Source organism: Schistocerca gregaria, chromosome X, assembly GCF_023897955.1.
Source record: "Schistocerca gregaria isolate iqSchGreg1 chromosome X, iqSchGreg1.2, whole genome shotgun sequence".
In the NCBI taxonomy this organism is placed as follows: Eukaryota; Metazoa; Arthropoda; class Insecta; order Orthoptera; family Acrididae; genus Schistocerca; species Schistocerca gregaria.
The window spans coordinates 98485161-98512206 of NC_064931.1; the positions used below are offsets into that span (position 1 = coordinate 98485161).

General features: G+C 42.2%; 1 protein-coding gene across 2 annotated transcripts in view; it reads left to right on the plus strand.

Annotated features, from left to right (window-relative positions):
• Positions 1-220: 220 nt before the first annotated feature.
• Positions 221-27046, plus strand: part of LOC126297883 (AP-3 complex subunit mu-1) — a 162536-nt gene continuing 135710 nt past the window's right edge. The window contains exons 1-2 of one of the 2 annotated variants that reach the window (XM_049989178.1): positions 221-501; positions 6807-6991. In XM_049989178.1, the coding sequence (XP_049845135.1) occupies positions 467-501; positions 6807-6991 (220 nt within the window). In that variant the 5' untranslated portion in view covers positions 221-466. Of the gene's footprint in view, positions 502-680; positions 1099-6806; positions 6992-27046 lie in introns of those variants that run through there. The other variant, XM_049989179.1, reaches the window with a different exon arrangement.

The window sequence follows — 27046 nt, forward strand, 5'->3', positions numbered from 1 at the left end:
AATAATATAGCTTGCTTCTTGAAGATATTGTATGACTAGTTTCAGAATTATTGATGCAATATGAAAGAAAATATAGATACACATCGATGACGAGGTCGGTTAGTTCGTCCATGGTAAAATAGACCCTATTATCAAGACACAGTTTCTCACTCACTATGAACGACAGTGTAAAACTGACTGTCGCAGCGCGCAGCTGACTCGGCCTACTTCATATAACAATGCGTCACAGTCCGTTGCAAAAATGCGTTATTCGCAAAAATAAATAATTTCAATAGTGAGTGACGCCGTCCTTCCAGAAGGACGTCAGGGTTATCTGGGTTATGAGGAATATCTTTACACGTGCGTGTATGAAGTTCCTAAAGAGGCGCTTGTTTTGTCAGATGTGTGTGAGTGGGAAAGTTGTGATTGAACGGAGAAACCTTTTATTTATCGTTGAACGTTCATATTTCTATAAAAAATTAACATTATGATTCACAGTTTGTTTATAATAAATTCTTCCGGGTAAGTTATCAGAATACGAAGCAGCTTGAATGATGTAGTTTTTACCTATTAATGTGTCACTATACATATTTATTTAGAGATAAAAACGTGTTTCCGATATTTCACAGTGTTTTAAAATGCTGGTGTGGTGCGCGGCTATTGATGTAGTGCCACAGTATTATTACTTGCTGGATGAGTTACACTGAACTTGATAACTGAGAATTTGTGTCAAAAATTACTAAAACTGTGTGAGACCAAGAGACTCAAGCGATCATTAGTGGCTATCAAACACTGATGGATGCTATCAAACACTGATGGAGAGATGGTGCACAAAGAGGTGTCAGTCATATCGCTGAGGCATAGATCTGTCATTTTGCGTGCAAAATGCTGACACAATATAGAGTTATGTGAAACTGACGCGACACAAAATACAGATATGCCTTCGTACTTCATTGACAGAGACCTACGTTTATCGAAAAATATAGAATGGCGTTTGTAAATGCGTGAGAAAAATATTTAATACAATGTGTGTATGCATGTGTTTAATAATATAGAGGTGCAAATATCCTCCGAATGGGTGTAGTAGAAGCAAGCAACGCGGTAGGTGTTTACCTTAAGGTATGATGTGATGACGTGCCAGATGTTGTTCAGTGGACTTACATCAGCATTCGTATTGTTACTTGGAGGATCATTCAATTTATACATCCATATATACAATCACTTATACTGGTCTGAAAGTTATTTTTCATCATCTTCACGTTCGTAAGGAGAACAGTGAAATTTTAGGATTGTAGGTGAACAGCTTTGAGGACCCAACAAGTTTCGTCATTTGTGCACTGTAATAACTTACACAAATTCACATTGTTTCTTTGGGGGGGGGGGGGGGGGGGAGTTGAGGATGTAGTCAAGTCTGTACCATAGCAAAAATTTAAATTAAACAAATTTGCATTGTTTTTTTAAATGAATTTATAGTGTAAGTTATGTTTATCAGATGTATGTAGCACAGTGTGTTCTTGTTGCTTTATACAGCGTCGGCCATTAGTCATCTAGTGCCGAGTTTGATGTACCATGCATTCTGTACACACCTATTTTGGTCCTCCGTTGTTTTGTCAGCTTGTACTTATATGTTGGCATCCAGCAAAGAACTTCATTGTCAGCTGAATCTAATGATATTAGGTGTCTGCTTCATCACATGATACAGTGATGTGACATGTGATGTCATATATGTGCAAACAGAAAGAGACCAGAACAGATACTATTTTTTTTTTGACTGATCAGTTTTGCAGCCTGCTGCCTAGGTTAGGTTTTATGGTGGCAGTTTGGTATCCAAGTGGTACTGAACATTCCAGTGAGTCCCAGTGTTCCACTTACTGTCAATTTACCCTGCTCCATTTCACTCACTTTGAACTTGGTTTGCATGTGTCTCCTAGTAGTTCCAAATATCGGCATCACTAGAGGCCTTTCTGTTTGTGGATGATTTTGACATCTGTCACTGTGTGATTGATAATACACACTGATTGAACTTTGTTTGAAAAGTTTAATTTGAAAACTCTGTTTAGTGTACCAGACATTCCAGGGTATTTTTACTCTTGTGTTTATTTCTTTCTTTTCTGCACCTCTGTGTGTTTCCCGTACATTATTTCGATCTTATTGTTGTTGGTTTTCAGGCTTACTTTCACACTTGCTCTGTTATGTTCTTCCATTTGCTGTTTACTATCTGCACCAGAAGGAGACACTAAAATATCATCAAAATAAAGGTGATTCAGATATGTTTCATTAACTGCAATCCATCTTCATTTAACCAATATAAGAATCTGGAAACTTTCTCTGGTATACAAGAAAATAGTTTTGGTGAAATGGCAGCTTGTTACCTAACTCTTTTGATTCTAAATTTCCCACTATTCTGATGAGGTGTGTAAGTTGATTTAATAACTTGTTTCACAAGGAAGATTTGTTGAAACTGGGTGAAAAGCTTGTTTGGATTAATAATACCAGAAAAAGTTGTGCCCTAATTCATATGTGTTGCTTTGTTTTATACTTTTGTTCATTTGTAATTGGTCTGTAGCCTCTAAAGCCAGGTCATTCCTTTATGCGATTAAAATTTGATGTGTTTTTTCATGTATTTCGGTATAGTTTCAGTGAGTGTCTTGTACATAACAGACATCTCTACGGTGTACAGTTTCTTAGGTTGGTGTGTGCTGATAGCGTCCCACTCCTATCAGTATCTTGCATATGGTGACGGGTTGATTTGTACTGTAGCCCAAATCCTAGGTTACGTTCAATGATGTCAGTGTGTGAGATGGCGAAGCCAATTGATGTGAATACCAAATGAAGATTGTAGTAACAAATCTGTGTGTAACCTAGCCTTAGGTCAGCTTCTTGTGTTAAACACACATTTCATTTTATTGGCTAACACGGCAAGTAAATTTCCAAATGCTTCATTGCTTCGAGTGTAGTGATGGCTTATTGAGGCCTGTAACTCAGTGTGTGGAAGATGTAGTTCAGGCTGGAGGAAGCTTTGTGGGTGTCTTTGTACCATAACTTGGGTCTACACATACAGGTTACTGTGAACATAAACTGCGGTGACTAAACGTTCGTGTATAGTGTCAGTAATTTTCCCATTGTCTGTTGCCGTTTGTAACAATTCACGCAATGAATCATGGGAAGTCAACATGATGAATTGTGAATTAGATATAGGTAGCCAATGAGGTCCTCATTCGTAGTGTTGTTGGATTCATAAATAAAGTTAGCTGTTATTTTTTCTAGGTAGGCTAGTTATAATTTAACTACATCTCTGGAATTTTGGCACAATGGGAAATATGATACAAATAGATATTTGCGAGGAAGAATGTATGTCACATGAATTGATTGCGGCAATCATGTTGAGATTAGTTAACTTTGCCAACTTAGGCCTCAAGCTATGCTACAGGTAAGTCTGCTGGCATGGGTAGTTTTCTTCACATTCATTGGCTTTGTCAGCTCATAACTAGATTGCCACATTACAACCTAACTTAGGGCTTAGACTTGGGTATAGGTCAGCCTGTCAGAAGATTTCTCCACCCCCCGTCCTCCCCCCAGCCTCCAAAGAAATACAGAAATCAGTAAGCAACCTTAAAATTTATAATAATCAGACACTAAAAGCTATTCTGGTGCTCTCCACATTGAAAACAGATGTAATCAATTCATATCTACTGTCGAAGTAAGACGCTAGATTCAGCAATTGTCATTGGTTACCATATACTACCACCAGATTGGCCGCAACTGACATCAACAAATCACCAGAATCGGCATGCAGCACTATAGCCACCATGATATTTATTTGAACATTCCTAGTGGCCAAGTGTTGCCCTTTCTTCTACATCTTATAGTGAATACTGGTATGATGTCTTGTGTTCCCAAATAACAGCTGCCCCATTCATTCTGCTTCAAGTTTTACAGACCAGTCGCACACCTTATTGCACCTCATATGGCCAAATAACACAGTCTAAATCTCATGGAAAATGTCTGCAACTATTTGTAGCAGTAGGCGAACTTTAGCAGTCAACATACCTGCAGTTTGGTAACTTTTTGGGATTTAATTTGTCAATTTGTGACTTCAGCTGGATATTGTGTACCTGAAGAAAGTTGTGGCCTCTCCTCATCACAGAGTTGAGGCCATTACCAAGGATGGGGGTGGTGTTATCTGGTATTAAGGTGATATAACTAGGCCTAATTGATTTTGTCTGGTGTGCTTACATCACCTATAAAAATTGCAAGCATGTGTAGTATGTAACTCTTTACTATTTCTTGAGTCTTGCCTGTTTCCTTTACTGTTTGTTTATGCAGTGCAGGCATTCACAGCTGATGTGTACATCTTCAGTGATTCTTCTCTATAGCCTCAGTAGGTGCCTTCCAGAGGAGGAGGTTAAAGTGCCAAATTGTAGTTTTCAGCTATTCCAAAATAGTCAAATTTACACAGAACATGGCAGTATGAGCCCATCTATCAGTATGACATTGCCTCCTCTGTTGACTGGATACGTGCATGTATTTGGTTTTAGTAGGGTGTCATAAAGCTGTTGTATCCTCTCGTGAGGCAAGCTGACTCACAACTGTTGTCACTGGTCCCTGATATCCTGAATATTGCCACTAGCATGGAGCTGATGCCAGAGCAGGTCCCACACATTATACATTGGTGACAGAACTGGGAATGTTGCTGGCCACACGAGAACCTCAACATCATCAAGACAGTTCACAGAAACATGTACCATGTTTGGACGAGTGCTGTCCTATTGAACAATGATGCTATGATACTGTCTCATGAAAACTAGCTTAGAAGGATGTATTTGATGTATTGTCAAGAGCTCACTCAATCATTTAATATTTCCCACCACTTGAAACACAGCCATATGTGTTGTGATGTTAACGGCTGCTGCTAGTCTCCAGCCAATGGTGCGGGATGACATATAATGTTACAGTGAATCTGTTACTTGGTCTTTGATGGCAGATGCAAATGTGAAGGGATTATAAGGTGCTTGGTGCACAATATGGTGATCTACCCTTGTGGTGGTTAGATGTGGTTGATCGGAATGTGGAGGACGAGTATGCATGGCCTGATGTTCCCATGTGCTCTACCATCAGACCACTGTCACATCTGAATGCCCCAAAAATCTGGATATTGCTAGATTTGATCAGCAAACCAAATGTAGACCCACAGTGAGGCCCCTTTCAAACTGTCAGATGCTGATAATGTCATCTCACATGAGTATGTGGGATCTCCTTTTTCTTCAGTGATTGCTCAGCATGTGACATTGTTCTAACCCATTATATACCCCAGTGGGCCTGGTAAAAATACTAAACATGGACAACATTGATGCACCCTGATGGCTATTCTACCTGAGAGAGAGAATAACAACTCTCCATTATTTAAATACCTGCTGGTGCTTTTTTAATCACCTCTCTCTCTCTCTCTCTCTCTCTCTCTCTCTCTCTCTCTCTCTCTGTGTGTGTGTGTGTGTGTGTGTGTGTGTGTGTGTGTGTGTGTGTGTGTGTGTGTGTGTGTTTTTACGTTGACATCCAACCATGTCTTCTTTTGTCAGGTGGTGTACATTCCAAAAACTGATATGGTAACAAAATAGATGCTGTCAGTGTTCTGTCACTGTTTCTGTATGTATACCGTCACAAATCAAAACTGATACCTGGTGGATTAAGATACCCCTTTGAATGGCTTTCTTCAGCTCAACTGCCCTTACTTACGGAAAGCCATTATTTTCATTATTGGATAATCTCTGTTTTTAATTCACTGCTTACATATGCAAACATGTTAAGAAATGAATTTCGAACAAACATTGGATGTCATTGTGAAATCCTCACAGTATTTCTTTCATGCAACTGACTGATGTTGGATAGTTAAACAAGTGGTCACAATTTGCAACTGGACAAATCTTCAAGTCTCATTTGTTCACTTAACTTGGCCAGGTGGGGACCTCAAATCATTCTTTTATTTCTTTAAAGTCAGTACCGCCATTAGACTTTTTTGCAATTATATGATAGTGATTTTGGCTTTAAGTTGTCATTATCAAGTGTTTTAATGGCAACTTAAAGCCAAAATCATGATCGTGTAAATGTAACACTACAAATAAAAAAAACTCTAATGGCGGTACTGACTTTAAGGAAATATATTATGATTGTGTCGTATATGTTTTTACGAGAAGATTGAAGACAGTAGGTGAAAGTACGTCAATAGTCTAAGATAACTACCTTTTATTGTAAATTTTAAGCAGAATATTGGGATTCCAGGTATTCTGAAGTTAGTTGGATATTAGTTCTTACTTCAGCATCAACTAGGTGCCAAATGTGAAATAATAAATATGATATATTGAGGTACTGTATATATTGGCAGGAAGTTTGTCAGATAAACGTGGAGCAGTAACTGAGAAAGCAAAGAAAAAAAGTGCTGCATCTCTCTTCTGATAATTTTTCTTTTTAAGAGTTTCTTTTGAAATTAAATTGATATTTTGTTTTCATGTATGTTTGCCAGCTTTTGTAATCATTTAATTGCTATGAATACAATCAATGCATGTCTTTTTGTAATATGTTATGGGAAGAAACATTGTAATGCAGTATTCCTGTATTTGTGCATAGCAATATTTTTGTAATTTTTATTGTTCTTTCATGTTATTAAATACAGTTTTGTTTTTTGACCATTAAGTGTTTCTGTATAGTGCAGTCTCCACATAAAAAATGCAGTAATAAAAATACAACATTTAATGTTTGTTAACTTATCTAAATTAAAATAATAATTTTGTGCATTGATACTTGGAGGATCAGAATTCATTTTATTTCTACAGGGATGTCTTTATGGAGAAACATTGGAAGAGTGTGATCCTTCGCTCTGTGTGTGATTATTTTTTTGATCAGCAACGTAAAATCAGCTCTCCAGAAGATATGCCACCCGTAATAGCGACACCACATCATTACCTCATCAGCATCAATCGTTGTTCTATGTTTTTTGTAGCCGTTTGTATGACTGAAGGTAAAATGCAACTACCTTTCATTTAAAGAATTCTATAGCTTTATCACATAAAATTTCTTCCATAGTAGACTTGTTTCAGCTTGTCTTAATTGAAAGTTGTTAATTTATTATTATTAGTATTAGTATTAGTATTAGTATTAGTAGTAGTAGTAGTAGTAGTAGTAGTAGTAGTAGTACTGTTGTCACCACTATCAACATGTGTATTGTTGTTGCTGCTGCTGCTGCTGCTGCTGCTGCTGTGAAAGTGAGTAGGGTATAAATTTAGGCCTCACTCGCACCACAACTGTTTTGTGTTATTTCCCTTAACTGCTCAAGGCAAATGTTGGAATGGTCACTCTGAAAAAGATAAGAGCAGTTTTCTTCCAAGCAATGTTGCACATTACAATGGAATGTTGTTGATACAAGAGAATAAATATCTAGACCTGACAGCCTAGATTGCAAGAATGGTACCAACCTCTATCAAAAAGAACCTCAACCTCAGGATTAGCTGTTTGTTAGTGGCAAAATGTTAAGGCAAAACAGTGGATGGTGATTCTGGGGTACCTGCTGGGCCCAATTGTATCAGGTTCATGATGACCTGTGAGCTTCTATTGCATTAAACTTTAAAATAGCCCCAGATCTTAATCCAGTGGCAACAGAGACCTGTTTTAAAACTCATTAAAGAAATAGTGTGGCAGGATGTTTATAGTGCCAATAATGTACACAATAAATATGATTTACTGAAAACATTTGTAGCGTTCTTTGAAAGGTACCATTAGAATATTTAAAACGGGGGTACTAGCGCTAACAGGCAACCTGTGGGTGGCTGTCTAAATGAATAAGGATATCAAGCAGAATCAGTTAGGTATTATATCAAAATGACATTCACATGGATACCATATTTACTTGAATCTAAGCCGCACTTTTTTTCGGTTTTTGTAATCCAAAAAACCACCTGCGGCTTAGAATCGAGTGCGAAGTAAGTGGAAGTTCTGAAAAATGTTGGTAGGTGCCGCCACAACTAACTTCTGCTGTTGAATATATGTAGCGCTGCACAGGCATGCTTTGCAGGCACAAAGATAAATACTGGCGCCAAAACCTCCGCGTCAAAAAAAAAAAGTGGAAGACGAGCTTTCTTCTCTGCCCCGAGTTTCAACCATTGCATTTTATACATTATCCAACGAAGTAAATACAAATTCCGTATTGTTCATCTTCGAATGTAACAACATTTCAGTGTACTACGAAAATCCGACTGGCAAGACTGTTTGGGATGTTTGTCAATATGGCCAACTCTCCATTCTGAAAATTTTCCTACCTGTGAGAAGAGATGGTTGCTAATAGGAACTTTTATGAATTGCGAATCACATGCAGTATTCTCTTCGTCATAAGAATAATACGAATATAAACATTTTGCCATGTATTCTTTCGCATTTGCTGCTATCTCATTTAAATCCTGTCTGCCTAATGAACTACGAAACTAAGGTGAGACAACAGCAAACGCGGAAGAATATTCATATCGTGTCATGTTTATATTCGTATTATTCTTATGCCTAATAGTGATACAGTCAGAAATGAAGCACGACAATTGACTAGATTTTTAAATGTAAGATGACTCTAATTTCTGTGCAGAATGTAATGTACTAAAGAGGCGTCTTCAAAGATTTTCAAACGGAGACAATTTTTCGCTAAACTCTCGTTCAGAACGTCTTCTATCAAAAGCAGTCTATTATTTGGTTCTTGTTGATCATTATCAAAGAAAGCAGTCTCTTGCCATTGTTTTGCTAATGAGATGATTCCTCTCTTTTTATTGTAAGCTGCGGTAGTGCGCACAAAAGCAAGCCATGCCGCGAGCGGGGACAGGCCGTAAACACTCATTATCAGAATGTGACAAACAATTCATGACACAGTACAGTAATGCATTTTCAGCTTAGAGTGACGTAAGCACCTATAATACAGATAATGGCACTTACCAGATCAAAGCAAAATAAGCAATCAATTCAAACCAGACAAAGCACGTGAAAAAGGAAAGGTACCCGTATAAATACAGACGGAGCGTTTGACGCATAGCAATGGCTACCAAGTAAACTTAACTGCTAAGCTTAAGACTCGAACCAACTGTAGCTGTATCGTCATTCATTCGACCTAAATTGTGTCTCGTATTACAATGGACCAACTTTGTTTTGATTTGGAGGTGCGGCCTAAAACTTTTCTCTCCCCTTGAATTTCGAGTCTCATTTTTCAGGTGCGGCATAGATTCGAGTAAATATGGTACTCTGCAATCACACTTAACAATCTAGCAGTCCCCCCTGCAGGTCTGGGGGTTAGAACAGGCCCGAGATATTTCTGCCTGATACAAGAGGCAACTAAAAGGAGTCTCATGTTTTGGCCTTTATGTGTTTGTCCCGTGTAGTGTGTGACCTCCATTTTTCAAAATTTTCCAAAGAGCGAGCCAGTTGGGGAACGGCGCCTTACATGGAGCATAGTGTCTATCATGCACTGAGACCTCTTGCATCCTTCGTCGAGTGGATGTGCACTTCCCCTCATTCTCCAGCTGTTGGGCAAGGTCACCATCCTGGGTGCATTTTCCTCCATCCTCTGTGCAGGTTCGCTTTCTGCACTGTTGATGATAGTGGACTTCTTAGCTCATTTGCGCCTGATATCCAGCACAGTAGCCAGTCCGTTATGGTGGGGCTGCCATGTACCCTGCTGGTTGTAGCCCCCTAACCACACAGGGATTGCTCTGCTGATGCCTGTGGTGTTAACTCCCCACATATGCCAAGAAGTAGATGCCTGTCACCCTGGGGCATCTGGACTCCTGGCAGTGGCCATCCTGCCAGGTGGTCTTTGCTGCGGCTGGGTGACGCCCCTGGGTAGGACCCCTGGTCGGAGTGGGTGGCATCAGGTCAGATGACAAGCCCTGAAGCGTAGTAAGTCATCTCTTGCTGGTGGTCAAACACCAGCAGTCTCTAAGCGGTCAAGGTCTATCTTCAGTGCTAAGAAATATGACCCCAAATAATTACCCCTCTGGCCACACCATGGGCGGAATGCCAGGCTAAGGATGGCAGTGAAGCTTATTCACCCCAGTACCTCGTATGTATGAGAATTGGTGGTGAATCTTTCTTGTCAATGAAACCTCAGTTTTTTGTGGAGCTTTTAAAGGAAAAATTTGGGGAAGGGAAGGGCTTGTCCAAAATGCAGTCAGGGTCGGTCTTTTAGCAAAACAGCATCCTCTGCCCAGTCACGGTCACTGCTCGCCTGTGACAAGCTGGGGGAGATTTCTGTTTCAGTCACACCCCATAAGAATTTAAATATGGTCCTAGGTATCATATTTCACAGGGACCTTCTTTTGCAGTCTGACGATGACCTTCACGCCAGTTTAGAGCGGCGAGGTGTCCATTTTGTCATCCGCCAAGGTCCGAGTGATAATCAGGTTGCCACCGGTGCCTTCATCTTGGCCTTTGAGGGTGACACACAACTCGAGAAGGTCAAGGTGACTGTCTACTGTTGTGACGTAAAGCCATATATCCCTCCCCAATGCAGTGCTTATGTGCTGGAAGTTCAGCCATGTCTTCCCGCAGGACTTGCAGTGTCACCTGTCAGGATTGTCGACGTCCTTCACATCTCAATACTTTCTGTGCCCCGCCTCCCATCTGTGTTAACTGCGGAGAGCACCATTTGCTTTGCTCGACAGACTGCGGTATTCTCCAGAAAGAAAGAAAAATAATGGAATACAAGACCCTGTACCTACTGACCTACACTGTGGCTTAGAGAAAATATGAGAGGCTACATCTCGTGCATATGTTGTCATCCTATGCATCTGATATGACAATAGTTTTACCATCTTCTGTTTGGCACTTCCCTTCCTGTTGCTCCTGCACAAAGTACTTCAGGAGCAACATTCCCCCCCCCCCCCCCCCCTCCTCCCCCACCTGGCTGAGCTACGGCAACTGTTAAGCTTTACACCTGCTTTCTGTATTGCCCTCCAGGAAACCTGGTTCCCGGCAATGCAGACCCCTGCCCTCCGCGGCTGTAAGGGGTATTACAGGAACTGTAGCGACTATAATAGTGTGTCAGGTAGAGTTTGCATCTATGTCCTGAACTCCGTATGTAGTGAACCTGTGGGCCTTCGAATCCCTCTTGAAGCTATAGCTGTCAGGATAAGGACAACGCAGGAAATAACAGTCTGCGATGTATATCTTCCTCCAGATGGTGCAGTACCCCTGAACGTATTGGCTGCACTCATTGATCAACTTCCTAAACCTTTCCTACTTTTTAGAGATTGTAATGTATATAACCCCTTGTGGGGTGGCGACATTCATACTGACCGAGGTAGGGAGGTCGAAAATTTACTGTCACAACTTGTCCTGTGTGTCATAAATACAGGTGCCTCCACACATTTTAGTGTGGTACATGGCACATATTCGGCCATTGATCTCTCGGCTCAGTTTGCAGCCTTGGCCGTCTCCCATCTATCTACTGGAGAGCACATTATAACCTGTGTGGTAGTGAACACTTCCCCATTTTCCTGTCACTCTCCTGGTGTCGTGCCCACGGATGCCTGCCTAGATGGGCTTTAAAAAAGGCAGACTGGGAAGACTTCACCTCTGCTGTCACTGCTGAATCTCCCCAAATGTTGCCATCAATGGTGTCGTTGAACAGGTCAATACAACAATTGTGTCTTCAGCGGAAAACGTGATCCCCCCTCTCTTTAAGGTGTCCCCGGCAGAAGACAGTCCCCTGGTGGTTGCTGAAAGTCGTTGAGAGCTAGAACGATTACAGAGCATCGGCGAGCTCTACAGCGACATAAGTGGCACCCTTCCCTAGAGCATCTAATAGCCTTTAAGCGACTCCGTGCCCGCGTGTGCCAGCTTATAAAATGATGGAAACAGGAGTGTTGGGAGAGGTACGTGTCGACCATTGGGTGCCATACATTATCTTCCCAAGTCTGGATGAAGATCAGATGCCTTTTTGGATACCAGACCCCAACAGATGTCCCTGAAATTAACATCAATGGAGTGTCATCTAACGACGCAAACGTGATTGCCAAGCAATATGCTTGAGCCTCTGCATTGGAGAACTACCCTCCAGCCTTTTGTACCCTCAAATGGTGGATAGAAAGGGAAGTCCTCTTGTTCACTACACACCACAGTGAACCCTATAATGCCCCATTTACAGAGTGGGAGCTCCTGAGCACCCTTGCACATTGCCCCGACACAGCTCCTGGACCGTTTGATGTGGATAGCTACGGGCCTACAGGCCTCACCAACTTTCTTTGCAAGCTGCTGGAACGTATGGTGTGTCGGCGGTTGGGTTGGGTCCTGGAGTCATGTGGCCTACAGGCTCCATGTCAGGGTGGCTTCCGCCAGGGTCACGCTACCACTGATAATCTTGTGTCCCTCAAGTCTGCCATCTGAACAGCCTTTTCCAGACGCCAACATCTGGTTGCCGTCTTTTTTGATTTATGTAAAGCATATGACATGACCTGGCGACATCATACCCTTGCACATTGTATAAGTGGGGTCTCTTGGGCCCGATCTTGATTTTTATCCAAAACTTCCTGATGTTTTGTACTTTCTGTATGCAAGTCGGTGCCTCACCCCCACCCCCACTTCCGTATTCAGGAGAATGGCGTTCTGCAGTGTTCCGTATTGAGTCTCTATTTTTAGCGGCTGTTAATGGTCTGGCAGCAGCTGTAGCGCCGTCGATCTCACCTTCTCTGTATGTGGATGATTTCTGCATTTCGTACTGCTGCTCCAGTACTGGTGTTGCTGAGCGTTGCCTACAGGAAGCCATTCACAAGGTGCAGTCATGGGCTCTAGCCTACAGCTTCCAGTTTTCAACCGTGAAGTCATGTATTTTGCATTTCTGTTGCCATTGCACCATTTATCCAGAACCAGAACTTTACTTTAATGACGATCCACTCACTGTAGTTGTGACATATCGATTCTTAAGACTGGTTTTCGACACCCGTTTGGCTTGGCTACCTCACCTTCGTCAAATTAAGCAGAAGTGCTGGCAGCACCTCAGTGCCCTGCACTGCCTGAACAACACCATCTGGGGTGCAGATTGCTCTATGCTGCTGCAGCTCTACAAAGCCCTTGTTCAATCCTGCCTTGACTATAGGAGTCTGGTTTACAGTTAGGCGGCACCCTCGGCGTTGCGTTTACTTGACCCAGTGCACCACAGTGGCGTTCACCTAGCCACAGGAGTTTTTAGAACGAGTCCGGTGACCAGTGTCCTGGTGGAGTCCAGAGTCCCTACATTGAAGGTTAGCATATACAATTGTTCACCATTTATGTTGCACACGTTCGTAGTTCTCCTGCCCATCTTAGCATTGGCAGCCCAGGTCGGGGCATACGATTGCGGTTCGCTTCCGGTCCCTTCTGTCTGCATTGGAGTTCTTCCCATTACCACCTCTCCTCGAGGGCCATTCACGTACACCTCCATGGTGTACACCTATGCAGCAGATTCTACTTTACCTGTCGTATGGCCCTAAGGATTCTGTTAACCCTGCGGCTCTCCGCTATCACTTCCTTTATATTCTTGACATGTACAGGGGCCATGAAGTGGTTTACACTGATGGCTCAGTGGCTGATGGTCACATAGCCTTTGCGTATGTTCATGGAGGACATATTGAACAGACTCCTCGCCAGACGACTGCCACACATTGGTAGCATTCATTCAGGAATCCATCTATGCCCTGGAACGATCCTGTCATTCAGTTGTGTTTGTGTGGACCCCAGGACACTTCGGAATCCCAGGCAATGAACTTGCTGACAGACTGGCCAAATATTCTCTTCAGAAACCGCTTCTGGAGATGGGCAACTCCAAAACTCACCTACTTTCTTAGGTTGCAGGGTTTTTCGACTTTTAGGAGATGGAATGGCATAACAGTATGCTCAACAAACTGTGTGTCATTAAAGAGACTATGAATGTGTGGAAGTCTTCCATGTGGTCCTCTCATAGGGAATCAGTTGTCCTCTTCCGGATCCACATTGGCCATACGTGGCTAGCGCATAGTTACCTCCTTCGTCGCGAGGACCCACCTAGGTGTCGCTGTTGGTCACAAATGAGTCGTCCACCTCTTGCTGGATTGCTCACTTTTAGCCGCTGTGTGGCAGACTTTTCTCTCTCCCAGCATCCTACCTTTGGTGTTGCGTGACAATGTCTCAGCAGCAGCTTTAGTTTTACGTTTTCTTTGTGAGGAAGGGTTTCATCATTTGATCTAAGTTTTAACACATGGCCTTTGTCCCTCTGTATCCTCCACCCTAGTGCTTTTAGGGTGGAGGTTGTAATGTGTTACACAGTGGTTGGCTTGTCCTTTTTATTCTCATGGTCAGCCAGCCATGGTAATGTGCTCTGTTGTTTTGATCTCTTCTACATGTTTATTGTGTCTCTCTGTGGGTTTCTTGTCCGATTTTGTCCATTTTAGTGTTTGTTGCCCTTCTGTCATCCTTGTGGTTTTCTCCTTTCTTCCAGTTGTGTTCTGTAGGTCTCGATTATTTTACTCCCACCTTTGTGGAGTTATTTTAATCAGAATGAGGGACCAATGGCCTAGCAGTTTGGTCCCTCCCTCCCCCCCACCCCCTCTTTTAAACCAACCAACTACCTGGCAGAGGGTGCATTGAACCACCTTCACAATAATTCTATATTCCAATCCCAAGCAGCATGCAGAAGAAATGAACACCTATATCTTTCCCTGCAAGCTCTGATTTCCCTTATTTTATTATGATGATCATTTCTCGCTGTGTAGGTTGGCGTCAACAAAATATTTTCGTGTTCGGAGAAGAAAGTTGGTGACTCAATTTCATAGTGAATGAAAAATGCCTTTGTTGTAATTATGTCCACCCTGAAATCCTGATCATGTCAGCGACATTCTCTCCCCCCCCCCCCCCCCCCCTCCCAATTTTATGATAGTAAAAATTGTGCTTCTCTTCTTTGAACTTTCTCAATGAACTCTTTTAATCATATCTGATAAGGATCCCATTCCACACACCAGTACTCCAAAAGAGGACGGAAAAGCATTGTGTAGGCCATCTCTTTTGTAGATCTTTTGCATTTTGTAAGTGTTCTGCCAAGAAAATGCAGTCTTTGGTTTGCCTTCCCCTCAACATTTTTTGTGTGTTCCTTCCAATTTAAGTGGTTCATAATTGTAATTCCTAGGTATTTAGTTGAATTTATGGCCATTAGATTTGACTGATTTATCATGTAATTAAACTTCAACGGAGTCCTTTTAGCACTCAGGTGGATGACCTCACACTTTTCATTATTTAGGGTTAATTGTCAATTTTCCCACCATTCAGATATCTCTTCTAAATCATTTTTCAATTTGTTTTGATCTTCTTATGACTTTACTGGATGACAAAAGACAGCATCATCTGCAAACAGTGTAAAATGACTGCTAAAATTGTCTCCTAAATTGTTGATGTAGATGCGGAACAGCAAAGGGCCTATAACACTACCTTGGGGATTGCCAGAAATCACTTGTGTTGTACTCAATGACTTTCTGTCAGTTGCTACAAACTGCTACCTCTCTGACAGGAAATCACAACTCCAGTCACACAACTGAGATGATGTTCCATAAGCACGTAATTTGACTACAACCCACTTTTGTGTACGCTGTCAAAAGCCCTCTGGAAATCTGTAAATATGGATTCAATTTGAAATCCCTTGTCAGTACTATTCGCACTTTGTGTGAGCAAAGAGCTAGTTGTGTTTCACAAGAACGGAGTGTTCTGAATCTGTGTTGACTCTGTGTCAAGAGACCATTCTGTTCGAAGTAATTCATTGTGTTGGAACACAATATATGTTCCAAAATCCTGCTGCATATCAACATAAATAATATGGGTCTGTAATTCAGTGGATTACTCGTATTGTCTTTCTTGAATATTGGTGTGAGCTGTTCAACTTTCCAGTCTTTGGGTACGGATCTTTCATCAAGCAAGCAGTTGTGTATGATTGTTAAGTATGGAGCTATTGCATCAGCATGCTCTGAAAGGAACCTAATTGGTATACAATGTGGACTGGAAGACTTGCTTTTATTAAGTGATTTGAGTTGCTACAGTATTCCGTGGATATCCACTTCTAAGTTACTCATGTTGACAGCCGTTTGTGATTCAAAATCTGGAATATTTACTTTGTTTTCTTTGGTAAAGGAACTTTGGAAGGCTATGTTTAGTAACTGTGCTTTAGTAGCACTTTATTACCTCTGCCTTAGTAGCACTTTAGTACCTCTGCTTTAGCACCAGTGTTATCAATAGTATTTCCACTGCTATTGTGCAGAGAAGGCATTGTGTCTTGCTTCTAGCGTACTTTACATACAACCAGGATCTCTTTGGATTTTCTGCCGGTTTTCAAGACAAAGTCTCACTGTGGAAACTATTGTAAGTGTTTTGCTCTGAAGTCTGGCTAAATTTCGACCTTCTGTAAAAGATTGCCAATCTTGGAGATGTTGTGTTCATTTGAATTTGTCATGCTTTTTTCATTGTTTCTGCAACAGAGTCCTGACCTGTTTTGTGTACCAAGGAGAGTCAGCTCTGCTGTTTGTTAATTTATTTGGAATAACACTCTGTCGCTGTTGATACTATTTCTTTGAATTCAAGCCATATCTGGTCTACACTTAGACAATCTCCACTCCTTTCAAATTAACAATCTGTCAGGAAGACGTCAAGTGAATTTTTATCTGCTTTTTTGAATAGGTATATTTTTCGTTTTGGAGAATTCGAGGGGTTACAATATTCAATTTCACTGCGACAACCTATCGTTCACTAATCCCTGTATCCGTTTTGATGCTCGTTATTAGCTCAGCATTATATTTTGCTAAGAGTTCAAGTGTGTTTTTGCAACAGTTTTCTATTCGTGTGGGCTCATGAACTAACTGCTTGAAATAATTTTCAGAGAATGTGTTTAGCACAAATTCAGATGATGTTTTATGCGTACCTCCGGATTTAAATGTGTATTTTTGCCAACATATTGAAGATAAATTAAGGTCACCACCAACTATAATTGTATGAATACATGATTGAAATTAGACTCAAGTTTTCTTTGAACCTTTCAGCAATAGTACCATCATAGTACCATCAGGGAGCTATCTACTTTAACTTCAGTTCAAGATAAACTACTTCTGACAGCAAGAAACACACCACCACCAACTGTGTTTGGCCTATCCTTTCTGAACACGGCTAGGTTCATCACAGAAATTACAGTTGAACTTACCTCTGGCTTTAGCCAGCTTTCAGTACCTAAAACAATTCCATCATCAGTGCTTTATATTAACACTTGGAGCTCTGGTACTTTCCCAAAACAGCTACGACAATTTACAACTCTGATAATGATATGCATTCTTCCTGTGTTTGACCCGCAACTTTGAGACAGGAGCCCTTTTTATGTTCCCCTGACACGCTCTAACCTAAAAAACTGCCCAGTCCATGACACACGGCCCCTGCTACCTGTTAAGCTGCCTCCTGCATGTGGTGGACTCCTGACCTGTTAAGTGGAACCTGAAACCAGACCACCCTATGCACAAGTCAAGGAATCTGCAGGCTGCACAGTCGCAGAACTGTCTGAACTTCTGAATCAGACCCTCTGCTCGGTTCTGTACCAGAGATCCTCAGTCAGTCCTGTCAACTATGCTGCAAACAGTGAGCTCTTCTTTCATCTCGCAAACCAGACTGGCAGTCTTGGCACAAACAAGCTGCAGTAGCCTGTTGCAAGCAGTAATGTATGGTTCTTAAAAATGTCATTGGGAGGGCAAAAAACATATGCTATGCAGATGGAATTGCTAATTCTCAGGATAAAATTTAAATTGTATGGTCAGTCATGAAGGAAGAGTCTGGCCAACAGCTAAAAGTTGATGATATGAAATTGACACAGTAAAAATGTTTTTGTTTCTGATAACTCAGATATGTGTACAGTATTTAACAAATATTTTCTGACTACAGCAGGTGATCTAAATAAAAATACTTCCTAGGGTGTCCAGTACAACATAGAGGGTGTACCAAATAGTGCAGTTCTAGACACACATTCTTCGCATGTAGAAAATAAATTGATGCTTAATCAAAGTAAGACTCAGTTTTTACAGTTTGTAACACACAAATCAACTAAAACCAGTATTTTGATTACATAGAATGAACATATAATTACTTAGTTTGAAGAATTCAAAATCATGGATGTTCATATAGATTGTAATCTGTCATGGAAAGCCCATGTTCAGGATCTTGCTCAAAAACTGAATGCTGCAATATTTACCACTAGCTATATGCCTGTGCTTCACAAGAAAAGTTAAAGAACGGCCTTTGTATGTTGTTGCTTTCTTGGGTTCTGTACCTCAGTCGTTAAAAATGGAATCCTTATAGGATCACATTGTCAGATTCGTTTTTCATATCAGTAAAGTCAAATATAAATGAAACATATTGAAATAAGAGAAAGATTTACAAAGTTTTTTTTTTATACACAAAGTGAAATCCACATGTCTTAGCCATGTAAATTCAAGTTAGTTTGCATTTATAAAGATAAGATTGTGGTACTTATTTTTGTGACTGATGTAACTTACTTAAATACTTCTGTCACTGAGGTAAAAAGAAGCACACTCAATTGCTATTGGTTCTTAGGTGCGCTTGCGCCATCACCGAGGTAAATATCTGAACTGCTAAGCTGAGTTTATCTTTTTATCTGTGATAGAATTTTGATGAAATAAAAGCTGTTTGCTGGCCTAAGCTATTCTCAAGTGACCTGTGAAAACCTCATGAAAGTTCATCTATTAGCTTTGAAGATTAGCGATTTCAAACTGGCAGAAATGACAGTTTTACAGTTTTATTATTAATATACATTGGAACAGTATCTGCAGTATGCGAGGGTCAAACTCGAAAATTAGTCTACTTTGTTTATTTTTCTATTGCTTATGACACACAGCATTATCTACTGGGATAACTCTTCCCATTCACAAAGGATATACTTGGCTCTGAAAAAGGGGTGTTTGAGCAGTATGGGGTGTAAGTTTGTGAACTTATTGATCCCTGTTCCAGAGTGTGGGAAGTCTGGCAGGGGCCTCTCAATATATGTTGTCTTTTAGGTCTTTTGTCGTTTACAATATGATCTTGTTGCCAAGATATAGCAGCTTTCACTCGGATAATATTAGGCAGAAATCCAGTTGGCATTTGGAACATAACGGGGACCATTGAGAATTCATTGCCACCCACCCTACCCCCACCCCCAACAAAAAAGTTTCTGGTGCTGTCATCCACTGGAACTGAGCCAGTGAGACTCATTTCACCTGTTGGTGAACATGCTCCGTTCTTTGTTAAGGAAAGGCAAACGCAAAAGGGCTGGGGTCAATTAATCAACAACAGTTCATATCTGTGACAAATAATGATGGTACCCCTTTGGGAAACAGTAACAGGGGTTAAGGAAGGAACACCTCGTGCACTCAATGTGTGTACCTGGCGGCGTCATTTGACATGTTATAGAGACTATTCTAGGAACTGTGGAAACTGCATGCGAATGACTGCAGATGGTGGTGCATGTTGGGCCAAACTGTGCCTTTCACCATGGCTCGGATGTCATGCTTGAGTTATTCTAGTGGCTGGCAGAGAAGGTAGAATATACCAGCCTCACTTACAGTGTTTCAACAAAGCTCACAATCTGCAGAATTCTCTCCAAACAGATAATGGCTCTCCTTGTTCTGAGTGTAATGGAAAGCTTGAACAAGAGACTAGGAAGGTTCTATGACAAGCTAAACTGCAACTTCTGAGACTTGCACCATAAGGCTGAGAATGGTAGGGTTGCCGTTAATGGGTCTCGTAGCCTTTATGCATCAGAAGCTGCTACCCAAGTAGCTGATGTGGGGCGAACACAAGGATTTTTATAGATTAGATGACTCTCCATTCAGTCGAAATAATAGCTGCAGGAGACCTGGAGGTATCGGTGCAAGATACAAAGAACTACTCCCACGTCACAGATGATTATCAAAATCCTTGTTGTTAACTGCTGAATCATTTGCAGCAAAGTACCAGAGTTTGAAGTGCTCCTAAAAAGCGGAGAAACTCATAATATTAGGTACAGAAAGGTGGTTATAATCCAAAGTTGACGGTAGTGAAATTTGTGGGGAAAATTTGGTCATCTATTGAAGGAATAGGCTAATGGAAAATGAAGGTGGTGTATTTTTCACAGTAGACAAGAAACTTTATTCCACAGAGATTTTTTGGGAGACACTAGGTATCAGAGGTGAACAAAAAATTATAACAGGATCCTTCTATCAATCACCAGACCCACTCCTGATGTAACACAAAACTTAAAAGAAAATCTTCATTCGCCACTACTGAAGTACCCTATTGTACTTTTGTCATTGGAGGAGGCTTCAGTCATCCAATAATCGATTGGGATAATTACAGTTTTGTGCACAGTTGGTGTGAGAAGGCAGCCTGCAAAACATTACTAAATTCCTTCTCCATAAACTACCTAGAAGAGAGAGTTTGGAATCCAACTCATGCTGAAAATATTAGGTGCAGTGACAAGAAATATACCTGAGGATGTCTGCATTGAAACTAGTATCAGTGACCATAAGACAGTTGTAGCAACAATAACTACAAAGGATAAATACAACAAATAGATTTATATGTTCAGTAAACTACATGAAGAAACCAGTGTCAAATCTCAATAAGGATTGTCGTTGAGGACAGGAGCATTGAGAGGAACTATGGCCTAAATTTAAAAAAAAAAAAATAGTTGACCATACGCTGCATAGATATCAAAGCTGTAGAAAAGTTTGACAGAGGGATCCTTCATAGTATACAGTCACTGTGAAGAAACTTGCAGAGAAACAGGCTACTACATAATATATGTAAAATAAAATGTAGGTCTATAGATAGTGAGTTCCTAAATGAAATGTGTTCGACTGTCAACAGGAAATTTCATTAAGCCTTAAATGACTACCATAACAGAATACTATTGAAATATCTTTCGCAAACCCAGAAGAAATTCTAGTCGTGTGTAAAAGCTAATACTGGCACCGAAGTTAGTGTACACTCATGGATAAAACTGGAACTGAAATTGAGGTAGCAAAGCAACATTGAAAATGCTTCACTTTGTTTTCAAATATTTCTTTACAAAGGGAAACTCAGGCATAACTCCCCAATTTAATTCCCATACTGTTACAAAAATGAGTGAAAGATATTAGTGTCAGTGCCATTGAGAAACAGCTGAAACTTAACATAGCTCTAGGGCCTAATGGAATTCCTATCAGATTCTATTCTAATTTTGCAGCAGAGTTAGCCTCACTTTCAACCATAATATACTGAATATTCCTTCAACAAAAAACTGTGCCCAGTGTGTTGTGTACAATTTTATACACAATAGTAAGGAGTGGCGGGGTACAGAGTGGTGCAGCAACTTTTATTGTAGGAAAGCTGGGTGGAAGCAGAAATGATTAGTGAACAAGTTAACACAACAAACAGAAGATTAACTTAACTAATATTTCTCCAAGCGAACAAAGACTCATTACAAATAAACTGCAAGAAGTAGAGTCCAGCTCATACAATAGTAACTAGCAGAAGACTTGCTGTAAGTACAAACTATGGTGTCACTTTAATGAGGCTCCAAGTGCAAGTGGGGAAGCAGCTGCCCCTGGCTGTTGTATATCGCGGTGGCAGAGTGTGCTCGTGGTACAGAGCTGCTGGAGGTGTGGCATAGCAGGTGTACGCAATTGTTTACACCCAACAGCTGTCGGCTTCAAATGGAAACTTTACATTCCAGTACCAACTTTGATGCACATGGTATTACTGTCTGATATGACATCCCTCCTTTCTCCCCCCCCCCCCCCCCCCCCCCCAAATACACACACACACACACACACACACACACACACACACACACACACACACACGCACGCACGCACGCCAATCTCCTTACTGTCATCATGTAGTTAGACAAGTGAACAATGATGCTTTATGCTGATGGCAATGAGGAGACAGGAGTCAAAACTGAGGCTGATGCCAAGCTCCTGTCCGTGCCCCGTCATACACCAAGAGCCTGTCTGGGAACATCAGCTGAAGAACAGGGCAGATGGCGTGCACCCACTTCCAGAGATGCAGCAGCAAACGAAGACAGAGGCATCTTGACTGCTGATTGACTGGAGACAGCACGTGGGACACTTGTCGGGGAGAGGGGCTCATTGCCAGACGATGGTGCATGTCAAGATGGCAATGACCGTGAGAGGGTGTCAGCTTCCATTGGCTCCATGACCAGCGCCGATGGTGTGGGATCCCCGGGAGCCGGGTGCATCATGGCAGGCACAGAATCTGACAGCACTTCATACATACACATTTGATTCTGGTGATGTCTCAGCAGTCCCTGAAGGAGAAACATAGAGCTTCCAGTATGTTGTACTATGGTGCCTTGCTCTCAACACCTCTGTCTGTCATACAACCTGGAAAAGACTGAACCGTTAGTTTGATACCTTGCCTGTTGGGACGGTGTGGGCACTGCCTGTCATGGTGGGTGCAGCAACTGAAGCAAGGTGCAGTGCCACCAACCATGCAACAACTCTGCCAGTGAAGGTCTGTCGCATCGCTGTGCAAGTCTGGACTGACTGAGAAGTGCTAAACAAAGATTTTAGAGGTTTATGTTCAATCACCAAATAAAATTTTCTGCCAGAGAGGTACTGATGAAACTTAGTGACACCACAGACAATGGTGAGAGCCTCCTTTTCAGTTTGCAAATAATTACATTGAGCCTTGTTCAGCAACTTAGAAGCAGAGGTGACCGGCCTTCCAACACAACCAAATCTATGTGACAAAACTGCACCAATGGTGTAAGAGGGAAGCATCCACAGCCTACACAACATGTTTGACTGGATCGGAATGAACAAGCTTGATAATCTGTTCTTCAGGAGTGCTTCCGGATATGACAGTGCCGTCTAAATTTTTTGAGCAAAAAGGAACTTTTGCCAGTTGGTGGTTGGTGTGGAAGCACTGCCAAACGGCAAGCTGAAAAAGTTGAAGAGAACCATATGAGTATTAATGACAAAGACCTCTTGCGACTATTCATCCAGTTGGATTTGTAATTTCAAAATTGAAAAAGTAACAATTGACATCTGATTTATCCAGCAGAGGACTCTGGACAGCTTTTTTCATAATAGCAAGAGGGGACACCCACTGACTAGCAGTAATGGGTGTTAATGCCCTACTGTCTCACAAAGCAGTAAGTTCCTGACTCACCTGGTTACAAAGAACATGGGGAACAGGGCGAGCTCTAACAAAACTTGGCTGTCCATCGTCCTTTATTGTGACATGGGTGACAAAATTATTGGTTTTGCTGAAACCCTCAAAAAACAAATCCTGAAATTCTGCATATAACTTAGGAACTGTGTTCCAAGGATCAAAGGAAGAAACGGAAATTGTATTGCCCTAAATGCTTAGCCCAAATTAATCAAGAGAGTCTAGATCAAAAATATTAGTACTGTCTCGGGAAGAAAGTACTGCAAATCTCACTGTCTTCATCAAATTTCGGAAAGTTGGTGGAAGGTTATAGATGCCCAATACAGGAATGTTGTGGTCATTATACATCATCAGTGTACAGCACGATATGCACAACTTAGGTTTGCAAAGCAATTCGTATGTGCTGTGATTGAGCAAAGTCACTGAAGCTCCAGGATTAAGTTGCAAATGGACTGATCATGCAGCAATAATAAGAGAGATAAAAGGTTTGTTGTCTTCATGTAGCACTGCAGATGATTTGGGAGCCTTCTCTGAATGGGTGTTGCACTGTTGTTTGTCACTAACAACACTGTGGGGCTTTGAAGACACACCACACACAGTTTGTGACTTAGACTTACATGGAGTAGCAGAAAAGGATTCCTAAGGGTTCTGTAAGTACCCAGACTGTATATGTCCCCATTCGCCACAAAACAAAGCAAGTCGCTTCATGCGAGGGGCAAGACGGCGAGCATGTGTCATATTACAGTGAGAGCACACCTTTACATCTTGTGCTGGATATGATGTGTTATCATGAGCAATGTCGCTGTGGCTAGCAGGGCCACTGTTGACAAGGCGGCTGAGAGGCCCGTTTGTTGGGGCTATCTATAGAACAAAGAGACACTACCCCAAGACTGGCTGCTGCACTTTTGCAGGAATCCTGATAATCTAGAATATGCAAGGAAGGGCCTGGGTATTTAAGAATATGTTCCTAAATTCGATAGTCAGCTACTTTGTGCGTGATGGTGTCATGAATTATTGTAGCACTGTAATATTTTCCACAGTCTCATTTGAATTTACACTGTCTAGTAAGGCCTTGCAATTCATTCACCCACTGACAGTATGTCTGTCCATGTTGCTTATGCAACCTACAGAATTTGTACCTGACAGCTGCCACTTGAACCCTGTCCTCATAATACCTCGTAGCCCCTGCAGGTCTGCGGGTAAGAATAGGCCCAAGGCATTCCTGCCTGTTGTAAGAGGCGACTAAAAGGAGTTTGACACGTAATGTTCCAAGCCTTCCCAGTCTCGCAATGACGTCGTCCTCCAGTGCAATTGTGGCAGTTTTTTTCCACCACCTGGCTGAGCTACGGCAACTGTTAAACTTTACACCTGCTATCTGCATTGCCCTCCAGGAAACCTGGTTCCCGGTCCCCTGCCCTCTGCGGCTATAAGGGATATTACAGGAACCGTAGCTACTATAATCAAGTGGAAGGTGGAGTTTGCATTTATGTCCTAAACTCTGTCTGTAGTGAACCTGTGTCCTTTCAAACCCCTCTTGAGGCTGTGGCTGTCAGAATACGGACGACACAGGAAATAACAGTCTGCAATCTATATCTTCCTTCAGATGGTGCAGTACCCTCATAGCCTTTAAACGGCTCCGTGCCCCCGTTCGCCAACTTATCAAACGACGGAAGCAGGAGTGTTCTTAGAGATATGTCTCGACCATTGGGTCCCAAGAGTCAGCTTCTCAAGTCTGGCCAAAGATCAAACATCTCTTTGGGTACCGTGCCCCAAAATGTGTTCCCGGTATTACCATAAATGGCGTGTTATCTACAGACACAAACGCGATTGCCGAGCACTTTGCTCAAGCCTCTGTATCAGAGAATTACTCCCCAGCCTTTTGTACTCTCAAATGGCGGCTGGAAGGGAACGTCCTCTCATTCTTTACACACCACAGTGAATCCTATAACACCCCATTTAAATAGTGGGAGCTCCTCAGTGTCCTTGCACATTGTCCTGACACAGCTCCTGGGCCTGATCGGATCCACAGCCATATGATTAAACATCTCTCATCTGAATATGAGCGACATCTCATCATCATCTTCAACTGGATCTGGTGTGATATCGTTTTTCCATCTCAATGGCAGGTGAGCACCGTCATTCCAGTGCTCAAACCTGGTAAAAGCCCACTTGATGTGGATAGCTATCGGCCCATCAGCCTCACCAACGTTCTTTGTTAGCTGCTGGAATGTATGGTATGTCAGCGGTTGGGTTGGGTCTGGAGTCACATGGCCTACTGGCTCCACATCAGGGCGGCTTCCGCCACGGTCATTCTACCACTGATAATCTTGTGTCCCTCGAGTCTGCCATCTGAACAGTCTTCTTCCAGATGGCAACACCTGGTTGCCATCTTTTTTTACTTACATAAAGCATATGTTATGACATGACCTAGCGACATCATATTCTTGCCACATTGTATGTGTGGGGTCTCTGTGGCCTGCTCCCAATTTTTATCCAAAACTTCCTGTCACTCTGTACTTTCCGTGTCCAAGTTGGTGCCTCCCATAGTTCCATCCATATCTAGGATAATGGAGTCTCACAGGGCTCTGTATTGAGTGTATCTCTATTTTTAGTGGCCATTAACAGTCTAGCTGCAGCTGTCGGGCCCTCCCTCTCACCTTCTCTGTATGCAGACGACTTCTGCATTTTATGCTGCTGCTTCAGTACTGGTGTTGCTGAGCGTCGCCTGCATAGAGCCATCCACAAGGCGCAGTCATGGGCTCTAGGCCACGGCTTCCAGTTTTCAGGCGGAAAGTCGTATATCGTGCCCTTCTATCGTACCATTCATCCAGACCCAGAACCTTACCTTCATGACGATCCACTCACTGTAGTGGAGACATATCAATTCCTAGGACTAGCTTTCGACACTCTATTGACTTGGCTTCTTCATCTTTGTCAGCTTAAGCAGAAGTACTGGAAGCACCTCAATGCCCTCTGTTGCTTGAGCAACACCAATTGCAGTGCAGATCGCTCTACGCTGCTGTGGCTCTACAGACCCCTTGTCCAATCCCGAATTGACTGTGGGAATGTGGTTTATCATTCGTCAGTGCTCTCAGCATTGCATTTACTCGACCCTGTGCACCACTTTGGGGTTAGACTAGTCACAGGAGCTTTCAGGACGAGTCTGGTGACCAGCGTACTGGTGGCGGCTGAGGTCCCTCCATCGCAAGTCAGACGTGCACAACTGCTTGCCAGTTACATAACACACATTTGTAGTTCTCCTGAGCATCCAAATTACCATCTCCTTTTCCCGCCCGCAGCAGTCCATCTCCTGCATCGGTGGCCTGGGTCGGGGCTAACAGTTGCCGTTCACGTGCGGTCCCTTCTCTCCGAACTGGAGTCCTTCTCTTCAGCACCTCTACTTGTGGTCCATTCACGTACGCCTCCATGGTGTACGCCTCGGCCACAGCTTCGTCTGGACCTTTCACATGGCCCTAAGGACTCCATTAACCTTGCAGCACTCCACTGTCACTTCCTCTCGAATCTTGACGTGTTCCGGGGCTCTGAAGTGGTTTACACTGACGGCTCGATGGCTGATGGTTACGTTGGCTTTGTCTACGTTCATGGTGGCCATATTGTACAGCATTTCTTACCTGATGAATGCAGTGTATTCACTGCAGAGCTGGTGGCCATTTCTCCGTTCATGCCCTGGGGAGTCTTTTCTTTTATGTACTGACTCCTTGAGCAGCCTGAAAACTATCAACCAGTGCTACCCTCATCATCCAGGAGTCCATCTATGCCCTGGAATGGTCCAGTCGTTCAGTGGTGTTCGCCTGGACTTCTGGTCTCGTCGGAATCCCAGGAAATGAACTTGCTGACAGGCTGG